The sequence below is a fragment of the Rattus rattus genome, chromosome 8 (assembly GCF_011064425.1).
Source record: "Rattus rattus isolate New Zealand chromosome 8, Rrattus_CSIRO_v1, whole genome shotgun sequence".
NCBI lineage: Eukaryota > Metazoa > Chordata > Mammalia > Rodentia > Muridae > Rattus > Rattus rattus.
The window spans coordinates 58,987,389-59,010,400 of NC_046161.1; the positions used below are offsets into that span (position 1 = coordinate 58,987,389).

The 23,012-nt window shown below is 49.8% G+C and overlaps 1 protein-coding gene across 1 annotated transcript in view; it reads left to right on the plus strand.

Moving 5' to 3' along the window:
* The window catches only part of Megf11 (multiple EGF like domains 11), a 321,029-nt gene that overhangs the window by 292,571 nt on the left and 5,446 nt on the right, over positions 1-23,012 (plus strand). The window contains exons 11-24 of the mRNA XM_032910034.1: positions 472-592; positions 1,112-1,275; positions 2,306-2,408; positions 7,503-7,649; positions 7,975-8,109; positions 11,707-11,835; positions 12,936-13,064; positions 13,508-13,636; positions 14,068-14,196; positions 15,474-15,710; positions 17,037-17,155; positions 19,000-19,066; positions 19,487-19,588; positions 21,754-21,810. Of these exons, the coding sequence (XP_032765925.1) occupies positions 472-592; positions 1,112-1,275; positions 2,306-2,408; positions 7,503-7,649; positions 7,975-8,109; positions 11,707-11,835; positions 12,936-13,064; positions 13,508-13,636; positions 14,068-14,196; positions 15,474-15,710; positions 17,037-17,155; positions 19,000-19,066; positions 19,487-19,588; positions 21,754-21,810 (1,768 nt within the window). The remainder of the gene's footprint in view (positions 1-471; positions 593-1,111; positions 1,276-2,305; positions 2,409-7,502; positions 7,650-7,974; positions 8,110-11,706; positions 11,836-12,935; positions 13,065-13,507; positions 13,637-14,067; positions 14,197-15,473; positions 15,711-17,036; positions 17,156-18,999; positions 19,067-19,486; positions 19,589-21,753; positions 21,811-23,012) is intronic.

The window sequence follows — 23,012 nt, forward strand, 5'->3', positions numbered from 1 at the left end:
CTCTTGCCGGCTGTATAGGGCTCAGCCTAGGGGCCACCGTCTTCATTGTTTGTGGGTTCCCTTCTGCTGTTCTCAAAGTCACAAGCCAAATGGAGGGCTTAGGATATCTGTCTCTGACCTACCCTCTCTAATCACTTGATGTGAGCTGTCAGGCACTTGTGAGATATCAGGCCCACTTCCATGATCCACGTAAGATCATGATCTTAGTTTCTCTGTCTTAAGGTCCTCTGTCACTCCTGCAAAGTTACTTTTGCCAAGTGTGGTGGTACATGCCTTTAAACCCCCTCTCCTCCAGCCGAGGCTGGCAGATCTCTGTGAGTTTGAGTGAAGCTGGGGCTACATAGTGAGACCCTGTCTCAAAGGAAAGAGAAGGTGCTGGGAATGGAAGCCTGGGTATTGGGAGGGGCACCACCTACAGATCCACGAGCCCGGGAACACCTCTCGCCTCACACCCAGGCCCTTTTTGTGCAGGGAGAGGTGTGTGCCGTTCCCTGTGCAGCAGGGACCTATGGTCCCAACTGTTCATCTGTATGTAGCTGTAGCAATGGCGGCACCTGCTCCCCTGTGGATGGCTCCTGCACCTGCCGAGAGGGTGTAAGTTCCTCCAGCTCTGTTCCCAGGCTCTCGTGTGCCAACAGCTGAGCATCTCAGGTGGGGCTGGTTAAACCCACCCACCACTCAGGGTCAGAGAGTGCGTAGGCCAGGTTCCAGCTAAGGAAAGCCACAGCCAGAATCAGAGCAGGGGTATAGGTGGGTGTCCTTCAGGAAGCCTGCCTGGAGACAGCTGCTAGGAAGTCTTGCTATCCTCAGGGGTAGCCTCCTGCTTCAGGGAACAGAGGAGGGAGGGGTTCGGTCCTGGGGGCAGGAGCAGCTACAGGCTTCGGGAAGCAGAGAAGCTGCTGAAACCCCACCCCTGGCCTAGGGGAAAATGCCTCCAGAGCTGATTCTGAGGACCAGTGGGCCCATCGGCAGACAGCAGAAATGGTGTAAGCCCTGTGGGTAGGGGGGAGATCTAGGCCACTGTGGTGACAGGGACGCTGCCTGTGGTTGGGGAAGTGGGTGGAAAGTTATGCTGGGCATGGCCAGGTGACACCCTTTGCCCTCTCTCCAGGGTGGCAGGGCCTGGACTGCTCCCTGCCTTGTCCCAGTGGGACCTGGGGCCTGAACTGCAATGAGAGTTGTGTCTGTGCTAATGGGGCTGCCTGCAGCCCCCTTGATGGCTCCTGTGCCTGTACCCCAGGCTGGCTGGGGGACTCCTGCGAACTGCCCTGCCCGGTGAGTACCCATCTTGACTTCTTGTTCCTTCTGCTCCCTGGAGAGCTACATGAGTCAGAGACATGCTCTGAGTCAGGAAATGTGAACATCTGTGTAGCTTCTTCTTACCCTAGGCCTCAACCCTCCCATCTGTAAAATGGCCACTCAGGCAGAAGAGCTCTTCTAATGCTCTTTTGATAGGCAGAACACACTGACTGGCGGCTATAGAATGCACCCCACCAGGATACCCTCCGTCCTCCCCCGTCCTCCCGAACCCAGCAGAATGCTCTTTCTGGGTAGTAGCTGAGTCGCAGTCACTGCTAGGGACAGGGCACGGGGCCAAACCACCCAGCAACAACCCCACTCTCAAGCACCGAGCCTTAGGTGGAGACTGGGTATAAGCTTTGCATTGAAATCCTGATTTTGCTACATCCTGCCTCCTTGTGCTTCTCCGGCTGCTTCTCATTTTTAAAGTGGGAGAGGGTGGAGCCATCCTGGGATATTGGCTCGAGGATTAAGAGACTCCGGCAGAGTGGGCAATTGAGACCTGTGAGCATGGAAGAAATGAGGCTCCCTCTTCCTTCCCAGTGACAAGAGAAGGCCATCCCCATTCCCTGTGTGGGTCGGATGTGTCACAGCTAACAAAGCATGTTATGTTTTGTTTTGTGAGATGGGGTCTCACAGCGTAACCCAGGCTGGTCTTACGCTCATAGCAATCCTTCAGCCTCTGCCTCCTGACTGCTGCGTTTACAAGAAAATTTCCCCCCACTATGCCTGTCAACAACAAAATGCATTTTAATCTACGATTTTAACGACCACCTGGAGGCTCTGTGATCTATTTATTGCCACCTGAAGACAGGTTCTCTTCACACCCTTCTCTCCCATTCCTGTTAATATGGCCAGATGATTGTTTGGGATGACATCAGAGCCCTGCTGGTTCCCAGTTAACATCATGGCTGTGCCCTAGGCCCATCTCTGGATCCCTGAAGAGCAGATGGAAGTGTGTGAACCTCTAGGAGCCCCCGTATGACACTTCTCTCCTTCCCCACAGGATGGCACGTTTGGGCTGAACTGCAGTGAGCACTGTGACTGCAGCCACGCTGATGGCTGTGACCCTGTCACAGGCCACTGCTGCTGCCTGGCAGGATGGACAGGTAACCTCTGCTCTGCCACCCACTGCCCAGGCCCTGGGAAGCTGGGCTCTTGGTTTTCCCTCCTTCCTCACTGCTGTTTATTTCCTATCATTTTCTTCCTGCTCCCAAATGCACACCACCCCCTTACCTGCTCCCTTCCGCCCAGTAAGAAGCTATCTATTATGGACATGTCAGTTGAGGTTCTGTTCTTGGGACAACATGTTTCAATGCTGACAGGTATTCAGCCTATGTATAGAGAATATGACGATTCAGAACCCCAATCCTTATGCCTACCCCGTAAACCTACCTGCTGCACGAAGGGGAACCCTGCCACTTCTCTGTACCCCATGGATACCCTGGGCTCATCTCTCATTAGACCTGCCTTCATCTCCTGGTAGGTCTCATGCCCTGCCTTGCCCTGGTGAACCCACTCTGCAATTGGTAACCAGTGACAACCTCTAAACTAGTCTTTTCAATTCTATGGCTTCATGGGATTAATGTAGAATCTCAGTCCTGGCCAGATGCAGCACTGCACACATGTAATCCCGACATCCAGGAGAGACAGGAAGATCAAAAGTTCAAGGTCACCCTTGGCTATATAGCAAGTTTAAGGCTAAGCTACATGAGACCTTGTCTCAGAAAAACAAAAATTGTGACAAAAAAATCCAGACTTCTCGTCATAAGGCCCCAACCCCTGTGACGTGGCCTGACTAGTTCCTCTTTCCTGCCTTATTTGTCACTCAGTGATTCCAGACATCTGGGCCAAAGTTAACTATTTCTTTTTATTACAAATAGATCTCAATGTGCAATAGTGTCTAGCCTGGAATGTACTGTTTCTCCCAGTTTGGCCTTACTCTCTGTATCTTCTCCTGCCTCAGTATTCAAGTGCTGGGAATGGTTTTATAGGCAAGCACCACCATTCCCTGCCCTAATTCCTCACCTCTGCACTGTCCTCCCCTCATTCTTGATAGCTGCCCCCATCTTACCAAAAAGTCCATTTCCCTTCATCTAAGGAGCTGGGCAAGTGTTGCACCAGTGGGCCACACGCAGCCCCAATTACTCCTTCCTGTTCGTCAGGTTTCAAGTTGCAGGTTGTCTGTGTATTACCCACCCAGGACGACCCACCCAGGACCACCCGCCCATGAATTCTGGTGACCTAGATCCTTCCTCTGCAGCACCACAGTTGACCTTAGACTCTGATTTGAGTAGCTGTTTCTACAGCAGTCCTGGGAAGAAGTCTGCCTTAGGCATCCTTGCACCTCCTGTCTGCTCTGCCATGAGCTGAGCAGAGGAAACCAGATGACTAAAAACAGAGCTCCAGACAGACAGCCTGGGCTTGTGAGCTTCCGCAATCCTCTACTTTGCATGGCCTGAAGCCTCCATCCATAAAGTGCAGACAACTAGAATCCTCACAGGGAACCTTGGGGCCACTTTTAAGCTTCAGGGAAGGGTACTGTTAAGGGCTCAGCGCATGGTGCACAGGGTCTGTGACACAAACCACAGCTGCAGGAAGCTTTCGGTAGCAGTGTAGATGTCAGTGACCACTGACTGGGCTGATCCCACTGGTCCCTCTGTAGGATTCTACCCACCTTTGTTCTGACAGCTGAAGGCCAGGGACATTCTTTTATAGCAGTGGCTGTCAACCTTCCTAAGGCTGCAACCCTCTAACAAAGTTCTTGTTGTGTTGATCCCAAACCATAAATTTTTTTTTTTTGCTACTTCGTAACTGTAATTTTGCTACTGTTAGGATCATAATGTAAACACCTGTGCTTTCCAATGGTCTTTGGTGACCCCTGTGAAGGGGTTCAAACCCCAAAGGGGTGGTGACCACAGGTTGAGAACCACAGATTTACAGCATGTCAGGTCGAGGTTCCCCTGGTCTGCCAGCTCTCCCTCAGTGTGGACCAGAGCCCTGCCTTCTCATTGTCCCCAACATTGTCAGTGACAGCCTTGAAATGTTCAGTGCCTTAATTTTGATAGAGCTGATCTGACTTTAACGACACCCACTTTAATGACAATATTTAAAAATTCTGGTTTAAAATTCTGGACAGCTTCTCAGCTAGGCCTCTGCTGGTTCCAAAGCCCGTTTCTCCAAAGATGGTCAGTCCTGTAGGCCTCTCAAACAGGTGATTGACGCACTGAGATTTGTCATGAAGAAGAAGGGCAGGAAAGACAGGGTAAGGGGCAGAACCTGGGCCTCCCATACAGCAAACACCCCTTCCCTGAAAACCCCGCTCACCTCCCCATCTGGCTTGGGCATGTCCTCTGCCCTCTCACAACAGTTCCCCTCATGGCTTATTTACCTTGCTTTGAACATAAAAGGTGCTCACAAAATACTTCTTGACGTTCACTGAAAATAAGTCAGCCTGTGGCCACACAGAGAAAACACAGAGGTTATCTGTTCTAGCCTACACTCGAGCTAAGGAGGTGTCAGGATATTAGTGACAACAGGAGGAGAGGCCCAGGCCACATTTTTAGGAGAAAACTTTGACTTAGTGGGTAAGTCATTTGGTTGTGTACTTTTGAGACAGGATCTCCCATAGCCCAAGTTGGCTCAAACTTGTTAGGTAGCTAAGGATGACTTCGAACTCCTGAATTTTCAGTATTACAAAAATGCTCCGGGTGGTGTCCCTGCTGTGAGGACCCACTAGGTCAGCAGGACTGAGTTTCAGGAAGCCACTGCCCCCTTCTTCACATCTTTGGCAGGGGAGGTAGGAGCCAGATGTATGAATGAAACAGCTGTAACAGGGAGATACAGATGTTTGGACCCCTGGGCAGACAGGCAGGAAGGCTTCCCAGAGAAGGGCTTGCTGCTGTGTGAGTGCTGGCTTTGAGTATGGGTTCTTCAAGTGTGAAGAACCACCATTAGGTCTACACTGTAACTATCCATTAGTGTGGTGGGGAGGGGCTCCCGAAAGCTAAAGCAGGAGAGCTCATTCTCCAGGATATGAGGGGGGAGGAAGGGAGGGACAGAGGGGATGGTTAAGAATATGTAATATACACTGTGGGCACACGTAGGGAGGATACGTGTGTATGCACACAAAGGCCTGCAGTTGCTGTCAGGAATCATCCTCAATTTCTCTTCCACCTTATTTCACTGAGATCGTCTCTCAATCAAACAGGAAGCTCACCCATGTGACTAGTCTCAGGAGCCACTTTGCTCTGGGGAATGTAGCTGGAACAAGTTACAGATGGTTGTGAGCCATCCTGGGGGTGCTGGGAATCACAACTGGATGCTCTGGAAGAACAGCCCGTGTTCTTTTTTTTTTTTTTAAAGGTTTATTCATTTATTATATATACATACACTGTAGCTGTCTTCAGACACACCAGAAGAGGGCATCGGATCTCTTTACAGATGGTTGTGAGCCACCATGTGGTTGCTGGGAATTGAACTCAGGACCTCTGGAAGAGCAGTCAGTGCTCTTAACCGCTGAGCCATCTCTCCAGCCCCACACTGTGCTCTGCATTTTAAGATGTCTCCATGTGATGGAAAGGATGTGGGAAAGGCCGGAACTCAGTCAGAAGGATGCATGCATAGCGTCCTGGCCTTCATTGCCAGCACTGCACACAACCAGGCATGGTGCCCCACACCTGCAATCCTAGTACCGGGGAGGTGCAAACAGGAGTATCAGAACTTCAGGGTCATCTTTGGCTCCATGGTGAGTTCAAGGCTGTCCTGAACTACAGGAAAATATGCAGGAGGCTGTGTGGACTGTATGGTCATACTTGGTATTGGTTTCTTTCATGAACCCAGAGGGTCAACCACACCTACAAAGTGGAAATTGGAAGCAAATCTTCAAACAGTGTCAAGTCCCCTTTCCTAAGCTTCAGTCAACCTATAATCACCCCAGCCCACGCCACTCCCAGTGTCCGATTTGCCTCTCAACCCCATGAAACTCCAAAGGAGAGACTGCATCAGCAAGGGAGTGTGGCACATTCCCAGTGGACAAGAACCCATTACCCATTTCCCAGGGAGTGACACTCAAAGCTTCCTCCCCAACCCCAGCAAGGCTGAGACACAAGTTAGGGCACAAGAGGGGAAGACATTCCTGGCAGCTCCCCTTGCAGACTCCCCACCCTGGCTGTCTCACCTGTGTTCGCTCCCTCTCCTACAGGTGATCCTGCAGTCTCAACTCTTCCAAATTGGTCCCGCTGCTCCCCTTCACTGTTCGCTAGGTCGTCCATTGTTTCTCTTTCTCACAGTCCCTGTCCTTATAACAAGGTAGACATGACTTTTAAACTAATCCTTGTGCTCCCAGAGCCTCTGAAGCTTGCCTTCCAAAGACTGGCTGGTCTCCTGGGCCTGGTCCAATCGCCTAACACACCCACATCAGCCTGGAAGCTGCTCTGTCTGGAAGGAGCCCCCCCCACCCCCGTGTTTTAAAATTCCTACTTAGCCTCCAAGCTGAAATCAGCTCAGCTCAAATATTCTTTGAGCTTTGGGGGAGGGGGGCTGTAGATCTTGTTTCCTCTCTTATTGAAATAGTCCATCCATTTTCCCATTGGCTGCTGTTTGGCAAACTGAGGGTCATGTATCAGCATGTTTAGGATAGAGCTAGCACTTTTAGTTTCTTTTATACATGTGTGTATATATGATATAAAATATGTACTATATGTGTATATATATATACACACATTTTCTTTTGAGACAGGGTCTCTTGTTGCCTTGGCAGGCCTTGAACTTTCTACATAGTTAGGATGTAATTAAAATAATATGAATATATATAGATATATATAGAGATAGATAGAGAGAGATAGACAGAGAGAGAGACAGACAGACAGACTTTAACTGAGATGAGCCATCTCACTGGCCTGACATGCATTTGACGCCAGCTCTGGTGCCACCATCTCCTCTTTCGCTGGGCTCATCAAGTACGTCATGGGTCCGCCGTTGGGCTGTGTTCAATTCCAAGCTATACTGACTTCTTTTGTTGCCTATTCTCTGCTTTTCTGACTGCTGTTGCTTGGCCAGTTCTTTTTGCCTTTGAGGATTCTGGAAGGGCATCGTCTCTTGCCAGAAGCCCTTCCCACGAGCCCCATCTCCACTGGATTTCCCTCCATCTTCCCACTGTCCTCATCTCTTCCCACTGACCTGCCTCTGTGTCTGCTCCACAGGCATCCGCTGTGATAGTACATGTCCTCCAGGTCGCTGGGGCCCCAACTGTTCAGTGTCCTGCAGCTGTGAGAACGGAGGATCCTGTTCCCCAGAGGACGGGAGCTGCGAGTGTGCCCCTGGCTTCCGAGGACCCTTGTGTCAGAGAAGTAAGGCTAGCCCCACACCCCACAAAGACTTCTGATTTCCCACTCACCGAGCCCCTCCCAGTCAGAAGTAGTGCTGGCCTCTGGAAGGCCAGGCCCCTCTACTCCATTTTGTCCCATGTACTGACTGTTCTGTCCCTAAGTTCAATGTCTAGGTAAAATCAGGGCCATCCCACAATTCTCTTCAAAAGGGATGGATCTCCAGGTGTGGGCACCCCAAACTTCCCCATTTTCAAGGAGCCTTTCTTTGCTGGAATGGGGGGACAGGTGGCTAGGCCAGGTTCCTAATGAGCTTCTGACCACCATCTCCCCTCTGTCACACCCTCAGTCTGCCCACCAGGATTCTACGGCCATGGCTGCGCCCAGCCTTGTCCCCTCTGCGTGCACAGCAGGGGGCCCTGCCACCACGTCAGTGGCATTTGTGAGTGCCTGCCAGGATTCTCTGGAGCCTTGTGCAACCAAGGTACCTGTAACTAACGGGGAGGCCAGGGCAGGGAACAAAGGGGCGAAGAGAAGGAAGGGTCCAGGGATTCTCTTCTTATGTTCTTGGAAAAGAAAAAAGGTCACTGTGCTGCTGAAGGGACAGGCTCAGAGAGGTTACATACATGTCTAGAGTCTCACAGCTATCAAGTGGCAGAAATGAACTCATTCTGCTAGAAAAAAAAAATGAAAAAAAAAAAAAAAAGTGATCCAGCCATGGTAGTATATACCCCATGTAATCCTAGAACTTGGGAGGCTGAGATAGGAAGATTACATGTCCAAGGCCAGCCTGGGTTACTTAACAAGATTCTATCTGCTGGGAGGGAGACTAAGGGATCACTTAACAGCTTAGAATGTGGCCTTGCTTGGATACTAGTTTGCAGAGTTTACACCACGGTCAGTGAGAATGAAGAGATGTGAGAATAAGGTGAACTTAGAGATAAAGGGATCTTCAAAGTCACCAAGGCAAGAGTCTCACCTGGCCTGTGTTTAAACACCTCTCTTGACTAAGGGCTCACTACCTCCAGGGCAGCCCATTCTTCTGCTACATCATCACAGCTGAGCTGGGCTATTTTTAATATGCCCGAGTAGACGTTTGACTCCATGATGAGTTGAGGTCATAAGAAGTTTGGCCCCCTGGGAAACAGATGTGACAGTTTCATTTGCTTGCAGTCCTCTTAGGATGCTTTAATCACCACCTGACAGGCTGGGGTTTATTTATTAAACATAGGAGACCTGGCCATCAATAGAACCAGGCCCAGTCTAAATTAGGAGCTATGAAGCCCAAGAAGGAGCCCTCACAGCCCATGTCGTCTGATTTATTGCCCGCTGGCCTAATGAGTCTTTTCCACATATAGATCTAATGGAGTTTGCTATTAATGGCAACTGCCCTGGTTAAGTCTCAAACCTTGTAAAAAATTGAACTGACACTTTCTAATGACTGGCTTTCCAGTGAGTTACAAATTACGGACAGTGCTTCCCCAGAATCATTAAACATAGATTAAATATAACCCAATGTTTTCTTTTCACCAGCCCCCTCCTCCCCTTCCCATGCCTGGCTCTTGATTCAGCTAAGAAGTCTCGCAATTAATGCATTAGACCGATCACATTAGCAGCTCTGTGGGTGAATCTGTCTGCCTTGGGTAGGGGGAAGACTTCAAAGAGAAGCCTGCCTTGTTAGATAAGTGCAGAGTTGTGGGGCGAAGGCTGGTGTCACAGCTCCAGCACTGGGCTTCCCACCAAGCTGGTAGTCCTTTGACTCAGACAACAGAGAGGGTGCAGGGAAGCCACCTGTCTTAGTTAGGGTTTTATTGCTGTGAACAGACACCATGACCATTGCAAGTCTTACAAAGGACAACATTTAATTGGGGCTGGCTTCAGGTTCAGAGGTTCAGTCCATTATCATCAAGGTGGGAGCATGGCAGCATCCAGGCAGGCATGGTGCAGGAGGAGCTGAGTTCTACATCTTCACCCAAAGGAAGCCAGGAACAGACTGAGCATCCTCAGGCAACTAGGAGGAGGGTCCCCAAGCCCACCCTCACAGTGACACATTTCCTGCAACAAAGTCACACCTTCTAATAGTGCCACTCCCTGGGCCAAGCATATGCAAACCATCACACCACCTTTTAGGATAATGAACAGGGCCCTCAGAATAAAGCATGTCCCAGAGGCAGGGGGAGCCTGAGCAGCAAACAGGAGGCCAGAGACTGGCCTGAAAAGGGGAAGCCCAGAGCCCAGATCAGCCAACCTACCTGTAGCTACTAACCAAAGCCTGAGGCCATTGAGTGGTGACTCATGTCCTAGTCTTTTTTCTGGAGCTGGGGACTGAACCCAGGGCCTTGTGCTTGCTAGGCAAGCACTCTGAGCTAAATCCCCAACCCCTCATGTCCTAGTCTTGTTGTGGAAGCAGATCTAGGGGTTTGGGTGTGAAGTGAAGGGCTTTGTTAAAATGTCCTCAGTTAGGAGTCTTTGCTGTGTAACTGTGAAGAGACCACAACCTCTCCATATGTGTCAAGGGGCTTCAGTGATGGTGAGCAGTGATGAAGGCATTAGCAAGATTAAGTGAACTCAGTATTTGTGAAACATTGTGATCAGTTTCTGGCATATGTAAAAGCCATGCATGTTTGCTGAATGCATAACAAAACTAGGACCCAGACCCAAAGCTTCAGGGTCTACCTGCCTTTACCGTCTGTCCCCACACTAGCTATGTCCCCAGAGGTACAGACTGCATGTAGACCCTAGCTACCAGTTGGGCTGGCAGTTGAGGGCAGAGTAAAGGAACAGGGGATGGCATCCGTGGTTTGAGACCTGAGCCAAAGGAGGCTGCTGTCCTCCGAGAAATCACTACCTACCCAACGAGGGCTGGAGAGATGGCTCAGTGGATGAGAAGGCTTCTTGAGTTCACTTTCTAGGACCCATGTCAGCAGCTTACACCTGCCCCTGACTTCACTTCCGAGGGATCTGGTATCTGCTTCTGCCCTCCACAGGCATCTGCTCACATGTGAGCATACTTGCACAGCAACACATTAAATAACTATTAAAAAATATTCCTGGTCTCTGATGGCTGCAGTAATAGAGCCTTCTAGAAGGTTTTGAATCCAAGGCCTACATCCTCAGTGTTTACTGAACAGTCAGATACAATAGAAAATGAGGTATTCCCTGCCCTTGCAAAGCTTAGGCCAGAGGACCTGGGAGGTGGGGGTGAGAGGAGAGAAGGGTGATGTTTGGCCCCTGTGGCTTGAGTGCCTGTTCTCTCTCCAGGCATTGTAGGGGGCACCACTCAGGCTTGACCCAAAACAGCTGTCAAGTCTCAGTAATAGGAGAGTATAAGGAAGAAGCTACTTGAAGCCTCAGATGGGGACGTAGCCACTCAGAAGATGGAAGGTGTATGGAGCAGCTAGGACTAAGTTCAGATAAAACCTAACAGAATTCCCCAATAAGTGGTCTGAAGATGATATACATTGTTTCATCTACACACTAAGAAAACCAGAAAGATCTAGATGCAGGCTCCCGGAGAACACCAGGGTAGATGACAAGGATGTCAGTGTCTTAAGTCTTGCTCCATCTTTTTGTTCCAAGGGAGGTGACACTTATGATGAGTCTCGTAGGCAGGACATCCATAGCTGGACTTTGAGGGTCATGGGAATTTAGATTGGCATTAGCCATTGAAAAGCACAGAGAAGAAAGGCCTGGAATATCCTTAAAGGGGTGTGTGGTGGCCCGTGTGTCTAGGAGGTTAGGTGAGAATAACCCATGGGTAAGCAGATGGCTGGGAGGCAGTCTAGAAACACTGCCACCAGTCCAGAGATGCCAACTCCCTCTTAGGACTTCCTCCCGTGAGACCCAAGACAGCTGGCATCCCCTCTATGGGCCTCAGCCTGTCTCTGTAAAAGGACCTGGAGCAGGGCCTCTTGGGGTGCCACTGTGGAGAAGGGCAACTTCCACCGTAGGTGTTCATTCCCATCCAGACCATACCCAGGGTGTCATGACTGTGGCCTAGGGAAGTCGGGTGCGGCTGTGTGGGTGGTGGTTCTTAGAGCCTGGGAAGGAAGTCTGGTGCCAGGTTTCCCTGTGCCCACAGTGTGTGCTGGAGGGCACTTTGGGCAGGACTGTGCCCAGCTCTGTTCCTGTGCCAACAACGGGACCTGCAGCCCCATTGATGGCTCCTGTCAATGCTTCCCTGGATGGACTGGCAAGGACTGCTCACAGGGTAAGCTGCTGCTTCTAAAGTGTTCCTCTCCCTGCCATGGCACCAAAGGGCTGAACTCTCCTGCAGACAAGAGTATCCACCCGAGACCCATTTATTTATTTTTATTATTTCTGTGTGTATGACAAGTGTCCCAGCAAGAATGTGGAGACAAGAGACCAACTATAGCGCCAGTTCTCTTCTGCTTTTATGGAGGTTCCAGGGATCAAACTCAGGTTCACCACAGGCTTGGGTGGCGAGTGCCTTTACCCACTCAGCCATGTCACTGTTCTTTGACCCTGAAAGTCCCATTTAGCGCTACGTCAAACTTGAGTTACTAGAACTGACCGTGGAGACTGTTACTGCAGGTATTAAAGGCATCAATACTGTCAGTGCCATTAATGCTGTGAATTGTGAGGACTCACACTCCACTAGCATCTCTCTGTAAAAGATGCAGTCAGAATACGGATGGGGAGGAGGGAACAAAACTGGTTTGTGAGTGGCCAGGCTAGGACAGCCACTCTTGGAAGGATGGGAGCACCCATGGGATGGCCACTGTCTGTGAGTGATGTCCTGAGCACCCTAAGCCTGAACATGGTGCTACAGTCTGACACCAAGGCAAAAAACCCTTCCCAAAGGGTCCCCAGCCTTGGCCTGTGAAACTCCTTGTCTGTACATAGTACCTGTAAGGAGGTCCCAGTTAAATGGCTGAACCTGGAGAAATTCCATTTTGGTGTAAGCCACAGGCTTCAATCTCAAACAACAGCACAAGAACCCAAAGAGAAGAGGGTCCCTGCCACCTGTGGAGAAATCAGTGCTCTTGGTGTTACTCCAGCCGTCCCTGTGAATCCTTCTATGAATGGAGGCACAGAAGCCCTTCCAGTAGGGCTGCCTTAAGTCACCCAGATTAGACTAGGCAGAAATCTGTTTCTCATAGCAATCCCAGGGATGAGGCCAAGAGGAGAGCTGATTCTGAGACTAGCATTATCAAGTCCCCAAAGGCCAAGAGATGCCCCTCTGGGTCCATCCAGGTGTTCTGGCTCTGATGTGTACCCGCCTCCCCTTCCTTTCCTCCTGCTCCTTTGTCCCGCCCTCTCCCTCTGCATCCCACCCACCCCCCACAGCCTGCCCATCTGGGTTCTGGGGCTCTGCCTGCTTCCACACATGCAGCTGCCACAACGGGGCGAGCTGCAGCGCCGAGGATGGGGCCTGCCACTGCACCCCTGGCTGGACCGGACTCTTCTGCACGCAGCGTAAGCCCTGCCTCCCAGCCACTCCCAGTCATATGCTGCAGCCTACTGGCCACTTTGCGAATAGCCCTGGTTTGCAGAGAGGGAGGGAAGAGGCTGGTCTCGGGACCAGCCACACCTCAGGATCATCCAAAGTCCTGAAAGGTTAAGGCTATAGGGCATCCCAGCAATCAAGATCAGACCTTTGGACCATGGGGAAGAAATCCCAGGGCTGCACAGCAAAGAGACCCAAGCTTGTCCTCTGCGGCTGAAGCCCTAGTTGCATGGATCACCTTGTCCCTACCCTCCTCCCCTTTAGCCCAAGTTTCAGTGGGTACAGATGTCTCTGTGGGCCTCACAGGCCTTTATCCCATGCTGGGCAGGAAGCGGCAGATCAGCCTGGTCCCGGCAACATTTCTTCAGTTTCCCTGAGCCCACACCAACTGTGACCTGCGGTCTTGTTGCAGGTTGCCCTGCAGCATTTTTTGGGAAGGATTGTGGGCACATATGCCAGTGTCAGAATGGAGCCAGCTGTGACCACATCACTGGGAAATGCACCTGTCGAACAGGCTTCTCTGGGCGCCACTGTGAACAGAGTAAGCTGCACTAACCTGGGAAAGTTGTTTCAACCCCATCCTCTGCATACCCAACACCCATCCAGGGCACCGGGCTCCTGAACTCCAGACTTTGAGGATGATTTCTGGGGAAGACTGAAAGCTAACCCTATACACTCATGCTGTGTGGCTCTCTCTCCACTTTAGATAGGGCTGGGGTGTGGTGGGCAGAGCAAGGAGGGGCCAGATGAAAGCAGGATTTTCCAGCTCTTTAAATGAGTTCAGGAGGGAGAGGTGTGTTCTGACTCTACCCATCCCCAGGTAACTGGATTGCACAATGGGCAATCCATATCCAATAGGCTTCACTGTGGGTGGGACAGAATTGACCTCTTGCAGTGAGCTTCCCCACCTGGGGTGGAGGGGTGGAGTGTGGCTGTGTCTCACCGTCTACTTGCACTCTGCATGCCATATAGGATGTGCCCCTGGAACCTTTGGATATGGGTGTCAGCAGCTATGTGAGTGCATGAACAATGCCACTTGTGACCATGTCACTGGTACCTGTTACTGCAGCCCGGGATTCAAAGGAATCAGGTGTGACCAAGGTAACACAGGTGGCAGAGTGCCTGGACAGGGGTGGAAAGGGCCCAACTACTGGTGGCTTTGGAGAGTTCTAACCACACCAGTTGAGTTTATGACACTACCTTTTATTCATAGTTGGAAGCCTCTCTTCACAGCTTCTCTGTGCATATCCTCTGGTAGTTCCTCAGGAGCGAGGCAAGAATGAGCCACAAGCTAGTTCTGGGAAAGGACATCAGGCTAAGTTGGAAACACCTGCTTAGTTTGACTTCTGCCACATCCCGATAGGTGTCTCTGGGCATGTCATTTTCTTTGCTGGGTCTTTTACTCCACATTCAATTAAGTAAATGTTAACCTTTGTCCAAAGGGTTCAACTTGACTCTAGTTCTATGCCTAGGCGACATTGCATGGTACAGCTGAGAGGGATCAAATCCAGTCAACTCAAGAAGGGTCTCAGCACAGTGCCTGGCACATGTGAGCACTCTGTAAATGATGGCTTCGTGCATGGGAAATCCCTTTGTTTTGTAGACATGGGAGGCTATTGTTAGTTCTAGAAGATGGGAACAGAAAATAGGCTCTCAATTACCCACATCAGACACATGACTCTGCAATGTGAAGCCATGCGGCCGAGGCAAATGCAACTTTCTAGTAGTGACAACCTGCTTTCTTCAGCCAGGAGCAGAGAACCAAGGGGAGGTCTAGATGCTGCACAGCTAGGGAACAGACCTTCGCCAGGGCAGTCACAGAGGGACCTAGCCACACATGTATAATCAAGAGGTGTCTTAGGGCAGTAATAGTCACAGTGCTCCCAGCTGTCAAGGCCAGTCTGTCATTTGGTGTTCATGACTCCCCGAGGAAGCTGGAGTTGCTGTCCCCATAAACCTTCTAAAGCCACATGGCTGGTAGAGCAGGAAGAGTAGCTGAAACCAGTTTTTCCTGACTGAATTTCTGGCTGGGTGAACTTAGACTAGTTCCCTAACCTTGGTGACTCAGTTTATTTATTTACTTTCCAACCAAGTAGAAAGGGTAAAAATAATTAGTTCCCTTTTTGTAGGCCTGCCATGGTAAATCGGGTAACTTGAGCTCCTGTGTGGACCTGAGTAAAATATTCAGTAAGCTTTTACTTTCGCTTCACACCTAAATCACATTTTCTTTTTGTAACCCTGAGACTCCATCACTTTCTGGCATTAGAAGAAACAGAGGCACTGTGAGGGTTGGGATTAGGCAGGGCTGAAGGGGCAAAGGCAGGATGGAAATATTGGGATCAGGCCCACCTCTGGCTCAGGCCTCCCTCTGCCCACAGCTGCCCTCATGATGGATGAGCTGAACCCATACACCAAGATCAGTCCAGCTCTGGGAGCAGAGCGGCACTCAGTGGGTGCTGTCACAGGCATCATCCTCCTGTTGTTCCTGGTTGTGGTGTTGCTGGGCCTGTTTGCCTGGCGACGGAGGCGGCAGAAAGAGAAAGGCCGTGAGCTGGCTCCTCGTGTCTCCTACACCCCGGCCATGAGGATGACCAGCACAGACTACTCTCTCTCAGGTCAGGCTATGCCCCAGCATCTTTTCTCACCCATACAGCGTGGCAGGAAGCATGTGGTCTTCTCAGGAACATCCACATTCTGGCTCAACATGGGTGGTTATATCTGCAGATGGGTGGCTGGGCCTGGGGATGGTTACCTCAGAGACAATGGGGTGGGAAAAATCTGTGACATTCCAACGGGTGTTGCTTTCTGGAGCCCAAGCTCCTAGCAGCTAGGTCTGGGTGCCACTCCCTACTTCCCCATCCTCCTCAGCCGGCTGTGCCTGCAGGAACATGCATAGTAAGTAGGTCTGAACACCCCAGAGAATGGTTCCCGGTGTGAAGCCAGGGCACTTGGTAAGCTGTGCCCTATCCACTTTTGCTTTCCCTGGGAGGGTCTCCGGCCATTCCCAAGGAGTGCCCCAGAAGCAGAGTGACAAAGGTGGTGCCTCACATAGGAGAGGTCTACAAGTTCAGGAAGCTTCCCTCTGGCAGATGTGCCAGAGTTCCGTGGGCCTAGAAATGCCGGTGGGCACCCTGTGGTAGTCTGGTTGAGGTGTGTATGGAACTGCACCAGATCCTTTCCTTTCCCCTGCACTGGCACCTTGACAAGAAGGCTTTGTGCTTCAGATTTAGCTGACCGGCAGAAGCTCCCAAACTGCCCTGGTTTTGGTTAGGTCTGCACTGTTGAGAATGGTCTCTTCCAATGGCTCATAGCTGGTTCAGAGTACCTAGACTACATGTGCTGTTCCTGCTAAGTGCTGCCTTCTGTGTGATAGCTCTATGCCAGGAATAGGACAGAAAGAGCTGGCCCCAGTATAGATGCTGCATTCAGAGACCTCCTAGCCACTCTGAGGCCAATCAAAGCAACATCCTCTGATGAAGACCATGGCTCGCAGAACTTTGGGAGTTTATGACAAAGAGCAGGAAGGGCTGGACTTTTCCCAGTCCTGTAGAATCCTCAGAAGAGCTGGGGTCAACAAAAATGGAGTTGTCTAAGTACTTATTACTAGGGTCTGACCATAAGGGAAATCAAGAGAAAGTCAATCTACCAAAAATAGCAGCTGGAAGGCATAGAGCCATTAGAGCCAGCACCGGCAGCTTCCAGCTGGCCATGCCACCTTATACGAGCAAGCCTGGTCTGTGAGCTGCAAGAGGGAGGTCATCAGTAAGAACAAAGCTTGCTGTAGGATGTGGCTAGTGGATGCCACACAGCTTGGAGGATGTGGGAGATTAGCTGCCTCTTTGCAGGGGATATTCAAAATTGCACAACCCCAGCATTTGTTTTGGGGTATCTCAACCAAGGGCAGGTATATGATGGAATATGGCTCCTTGTTCTCTTCCCAGATTTGTCTCAAAGTAGCAGCCATGCCCAGTGCTTTTCCAATGCCAGCTACCACACACTGGCGTGCGGGGGGCCTGCCACCAGCCAGGCCAGCACTCTGGACAGGAACAGCCCCACCAAGGTACTGGCCCCCTGGCTCCCCAGTCCTCACCCACTATTCTCTCCCATTTAGCACTCCCCTCTGCCCAGGAAGGAACTGCACCCCACATAAAGGCTAAGCAGTCCTAGGACTCAGGGGCCATGAGAACCCTCTGAATCGTGTTAACAGGGAAAGAGTATGGAGACAAGATCTATCCCATGAAACCACACCACATTGTCCACTCACTGGAACATGCCTGTACCTCAGGTGTAGTTAACTACTAGTACCTACCAGAAGATAGTAATATCACATGTAGCCATCCTATCCCACACCTGTGTATACCACATAGTCACTTTGGTCGTATGCCAATACATATACTCACCAAGATTACTGCAATGTATTAAAGCAATAAACTGAAGTAACTCATCATTCAATCAACCACTTGATGCCTCTTAAACATGGGCATAGATTTCATCAATACATCCAATGTGAACCCAAACACTGTAGTGTTCTTGCTGAAAGGGGGTGGGGGGTGGACCAGTGTCCCTGACAGCTCCAAGCACAGCACTGGGTCATAGAATAGGTCACAAATATTACAGACCTTAGAGAGAGATGTCTCATCACATATGTGTGCAGAGAGCATATGGTGCATCCCTTGATGGACCAGTAAGAGGCAGAGTGAAAGACAGACATCAACAGCCCAAAGATAAGGTTTGTGAGGGGTTCTTGTTGTACACACTTCCTAACACCCACCTAAATGTATGCCCCACACACATACTCAGAATGGTAGGACAATCCCAGGATCCCTGGCTTCCTGTACCATCTATCCTGGCCCAGGAGCATAGCTTTCATATTTTAGCCCTCTTCCTTGCAGCTCTGAGGATCCTCTCCATTTGTTCCCTAAAGACTGACCATCAGCCCACAGCCCTAGGGCTGCTTTTCTATGAAACAAGCAGGTTGCATGCAGGGTACCTAGAAGCCCAGTAGCTTTGGCCACTCTGCCTGCCATCTTCTACTCAAGACTCTCGTTCCCAAGCTCAGTATGGCTTTAAGCTTAAGAAGCTGAGACTAGGAAATGTAATTGCCCAACAAGCAGCCTTTGGTTAACTACAGCTGTGCTATCAAAGCTGTAAGTGGCTAGAGGCACCAGCCAGGGATGAGGTTCTAGGCCATGTCATTACTCCTCTAAGAGTCAGCCATTCTTTCAGTAGAGGACTGAAGTTCTGCAGAGGAGACCAACTGGTGACCTCTGGTTTGGCTCACCTCACAGGGGCTGAGGCTGGCCCCATGTAGACAAGAACCCCTCTTGGCAGGTAGATCATTTGTACCAAAGGTAGACATGATGCCATTGAGGGGACAGGCAGCTAAGATCTGAGTTCTAGAGATAGCTTTGCCTCTGGCTCCTGTGTATCTGAGTGTGGTCCAAGTCTGAAATAGCATCCTTGCCTCACATGATGGGCAGCAAAGAGAGAATACAGGGAGGGTGTTGCATCCTTAGTCTCATGCCTGGAACTTTCTCTTGGTCACATGAAAGTCTCTCATATATGGCCCTGGGTGCAAACACTGCAGGCAGCCGTACCTCTGTGCTGGAGATGCCCTGTTATACATGGGTAACTGACAAGAGCCTCCTTTTCTACAGCATAGCCCCACATGCCTGTTTCTACCCATGTATGCCACAGGCACCTGAGTACTTGGTTTGGGCACATTCTGTCCTCTCTGACCTCAACTATAGCATGATAGCTTGTCACAGAACATAGCGTCTGGTCATCCAGGGCCTAGGAGCTCAGGAGCATCTCAGGGATGGGTTCACTGAGGCTGGGCCGAGCACCACCTTGGGGAAGGGCAGCTGAGGCATGAGTTATTAACTGGGTCTCCTCTCCAAACAGCTCAGTAACAAGTCCCTTGACAGAGACACAGCAGGCTGGACCCCCTACAGCTATGTGAACGTGTTAGGTCAGTAGTGGTTTGAGTCATCTTCCCCACCAGCCCCACCCTGATCTCTGTACTGAGGGGAGCTGCCCCATCGCAAATTTAACGAGTTGAGTCCTGAGCATGGCTTCCTTCCCCTGTGGTTATGGCCCAGTTTAGGGATGGGATATAGAGATTCCCAGGTGGAAGCAGAAAGTGTATTTGCCACCATGGAGAAGGATCCTCTACCTGGCACTTTCCAAGGGCTTCTTCCTCCTGCCCTAGTAGAGGGTGGATGGAATGGGAAGGGAGGAGGAAAAGACAGAGGCCCCAGCCCCATGGATGTTACATGAAGACCTTGATTCCTTCTGGCCTGCCCCTCGCCCCATCCTTTGCTTCCCACCCCCTTCTCCTGCCATTCAGGCCTTGGGAATAATGGCTCCTCCCTGTCATTCCTCTCACTAGACTCCCATTTCCAGATCAGTGCCCTGGAGGCCAGGTACCCGCCCGAGGACTTCTACATTGAACTTAGACACCTCAGCCGCCATGCTGAGCCACACTCACCAGGTCAGACCCCCAGCCCTTCCTTCCACCCCCAGAGCTCTACACCCCATCCCTGTCCTTATGGAGCCTTCCCATGACCAGTCTACAGCCCTATGCCCTACCCAAAGATGGAAGTGTATCCCAATCTTTCCCATACCCTTTTCATCCCACCATGCTAGCTGAGGTAGACAAATTGGGGTTGCTTGTGGAGGGGACACAGCCTAGCTATATTCCCTTTATTCTGCAATATGCAACCCACACATGGTGTAGTTAACAGAAGGTTGGCTCTCTGGACAAAAAAGCTCAATGATTTCCAGAAGGGCCCCAGACCTAACAGTGGCCCAAACTTACCACCTTAGAAAATGAGGTAGGAGTGCCAAGCAGAGACCAGGAGAGGACAGGCAACATCTACCACTCAATACCTCTGGACTCAAATACCAAGCTTGAACCTAGTACCGAGAGAGCTGTCAAAAGACATGTGACAACTAAGTCCCAAAAGGGGAAACATGCATCAGTAACAAGACTGAGTATCAAAGAAATATAATGAATGGACAGAGAATGTGGCCTTTCTACAAGTAGCTCCTCTAGAGCAGGTACTCTGGGAAGGGCCTCAGTATGCTAGACAGCTCTGGGTTTGAGTTTAGGCTCTAGGTACTCTTGCTCCAGTGAAACTGAGTCAACTTTACAGGTCTCTGGTCCAGAAAGCATGAAGGTTCAGAATTTATCTTGTTGAGTAGGCATGGCTGCAAGGACCCTGATGACTGTGTTCCTCAACTATGGCTAAGCATTCAATACCCCTTGGACTTGTATGATCCCTACCTTTACTCCACCTTGGGTCTAAGCATGAGGCATCATCTGAGCTCTGACCCAGTTCTCGTTGTCCCATAGACCTTCAACCACTGTAGCCAGAGCATCACACTGTCATTTGTTGGCTCACAGCCAGCTAGCTGTGGCCACTAGGAGAGAATACCTCTGTTTCTTGTTCTATAAAGAAGGGGTGGTGGCGGCTAACATTATAGGTACCTTCCTTTCTTCAATGACTACTAATACATGATAAATCCAGGTCAGCATGGCTTGCTGCATGTTTTTGAACAGTGTAGCTACCTACAGGCCTTTTAGAATGGCTCAGTTTTGTTTTATCTCTCAGGAAGGCATGTAGCCAAGATAGATATAAACTCCTGCAATTTCAACATGGGAACGCTATGTGGAGGGAGGACCCGAGTATCAGTGGGCTTGTCTTCGGTGTAAAAAATGTGGGCAAGTTAGATGGAGTCAATATATTTTGGGACTGTCTTCAGTTAAAGACCAGGCTATATCTAGTTAAGAATCCATACTGCTTCTTGGTTCCCAGCAACCATATTAGACAGTTCATAATCACCTGAAACTCCAGAGCACTTGTACTCACACACACACACCTTTGGAAAAACACAACGGAGTGAAGGGGACTAACCGTAAGTTAAACATTACTGTCCCAACATGGAAAGGCCAGACTTGCTCCCATCCCTAGGAGTACTTGTCGCAATCAACCCAAGTTCATGTCCTGCTCCTGGCTAGGGCTGAGGACCGTGCATTCTGGGAACCGAGGAAACAGCTAACTAACAGCAAAATGAAGAAATAATTCCTTAGGGCTGAAAAACACTTGCAGAACAAAGCCCTCCTTCTCCACCCACTTCAAAATGAGTAACTGAGCAAACCAGCTGTGGCCAGGAATGACGATCTTCCTGGAAAGATACTCATCAAGTGCCCCACCTACTTGTTACTTCTCACCAGCACCCCAGATCCAGGAAAGGCAGGATCAGAGCTCACAGGTGAGAAACCTTATCTCCAAAGCAAGAGAAAGAATCAGAATTGTCTGCATCTTTCCCTCCAGCTAAGCATTGGTCTGGTTTCATTTCTTACCCTGTGCCTCCAGAGCCTGGCACTTCACCTGCAAAGATCACAGATGGCATCCCGCGAGGGGCAGGTTAAGAGGAAAGCCAAAGAAAAGAAGGTGCTGGAGCTCATTAATGTGACGATCCTTTTAAGATTCCCTCTGTGTTCAGAATTATTTAGAATAGATCGAATCTAGAATAGTTGCTAGGAGCAAACAACTATTTGCTTGGTAAAGAAGAGAACTGCACAGGGAGGAGGAAGACACCAGTTGTCTAGGGAACCTCACCCTGTATTTCTTTCCTTCTGTTTTTATGCAGGCACTTGTGGAATGGACAGACGTCAGAACACATACATTATGGACAAAGGCTTCAAAGGTAGAGTATCTAATCCTGATGTCCTGTTACACAGGGCTTAGCAAGGGATTATAGATCTGAGATGGCAAGGAATTCTGCCTGAGAGAAACTGCAAACCCCAAACCCCTTAAAAAAAAAAAACAAGCTTAAAAAAAAAATCACCGGACTCAGAGCCGCTGGGCAGCTCTGCCTAGGAGGAACACTCTTAATAATACTGAATTCATCTTTCCATTGCAGTTGCACCTGCTTAGCAAACACTTGTGGGTTTGTTATAGCTGTCAACTAAATGTCTTCAGAAATGTAGATCATCATTATCCAACCAATTAGTATGAGTCAAATTGATTATAAATCTGAAATAAAATCAATCTACCTGCCCCAGAGGCCTTCTGTCATTGTAATGGCAAGGAACACCACCCTGTACCTGCTGCCTTCCTGGGGCACAAGGAATGCAAACGATACCCAGTGTTAACATTGTATGGCCCTCACCCTCAAGAGATCTCTACGCCCAAGAGCAGGGAAGCCAAGACAGATGTCTACACCACAGGAACTACTTACAAGGTGGACCATCCCTCTAGGAAATCTACAGGTGAAGCCAAAAAAAAAAAAAACAAAAAAAAAACAAAAAAACAAAAAAAACAAAGATCAAGTCCAGTCCCTGGATAAGGTCCTAGGTTTAAATGCTGGGACATGTGAGCTAGGCAGAGAGCTTTGGAACTCTGTCACTTATTAACCCTGTGCTTCCTAAGGTTGTTTCTTCATCTGCAAGGTTGGGATAATTATGCCTGTTGACTCATGCCTGTCTTATCATCTAACAAGGTTATCTTGGGTGTCCAATAAAGTTGGATGGGAGTACTTTTGTATATTATAAAATTGGTACCAATGTGTGTCTCTGGGAAATGTCTCAAAGTCTCAGTCAAATTGAAAGAGCAGTAATAAAAGTCAGCAAAGATCCCAACTGATATTCTAAATACAGCACTACACAAGAATCACCTGGCAAGTGTGTTCAAACTACAGAGCTTTACACCTACAGCAGATTCTGCTGCAGTAGATAGAGGGACCCTGCACTCTGCAATTGCAAGGAGTACCTCACAGTATCTTTATGCATTTTATTACCCAACTATCATTTGTCTAAACTCTCCCAGGTTTCTGTTCTGATCTTTCAGACCTAGCATGGCCATCTCCTAACCAAGGAGAACAACTTGTTCACAACTCATGGGGAAATG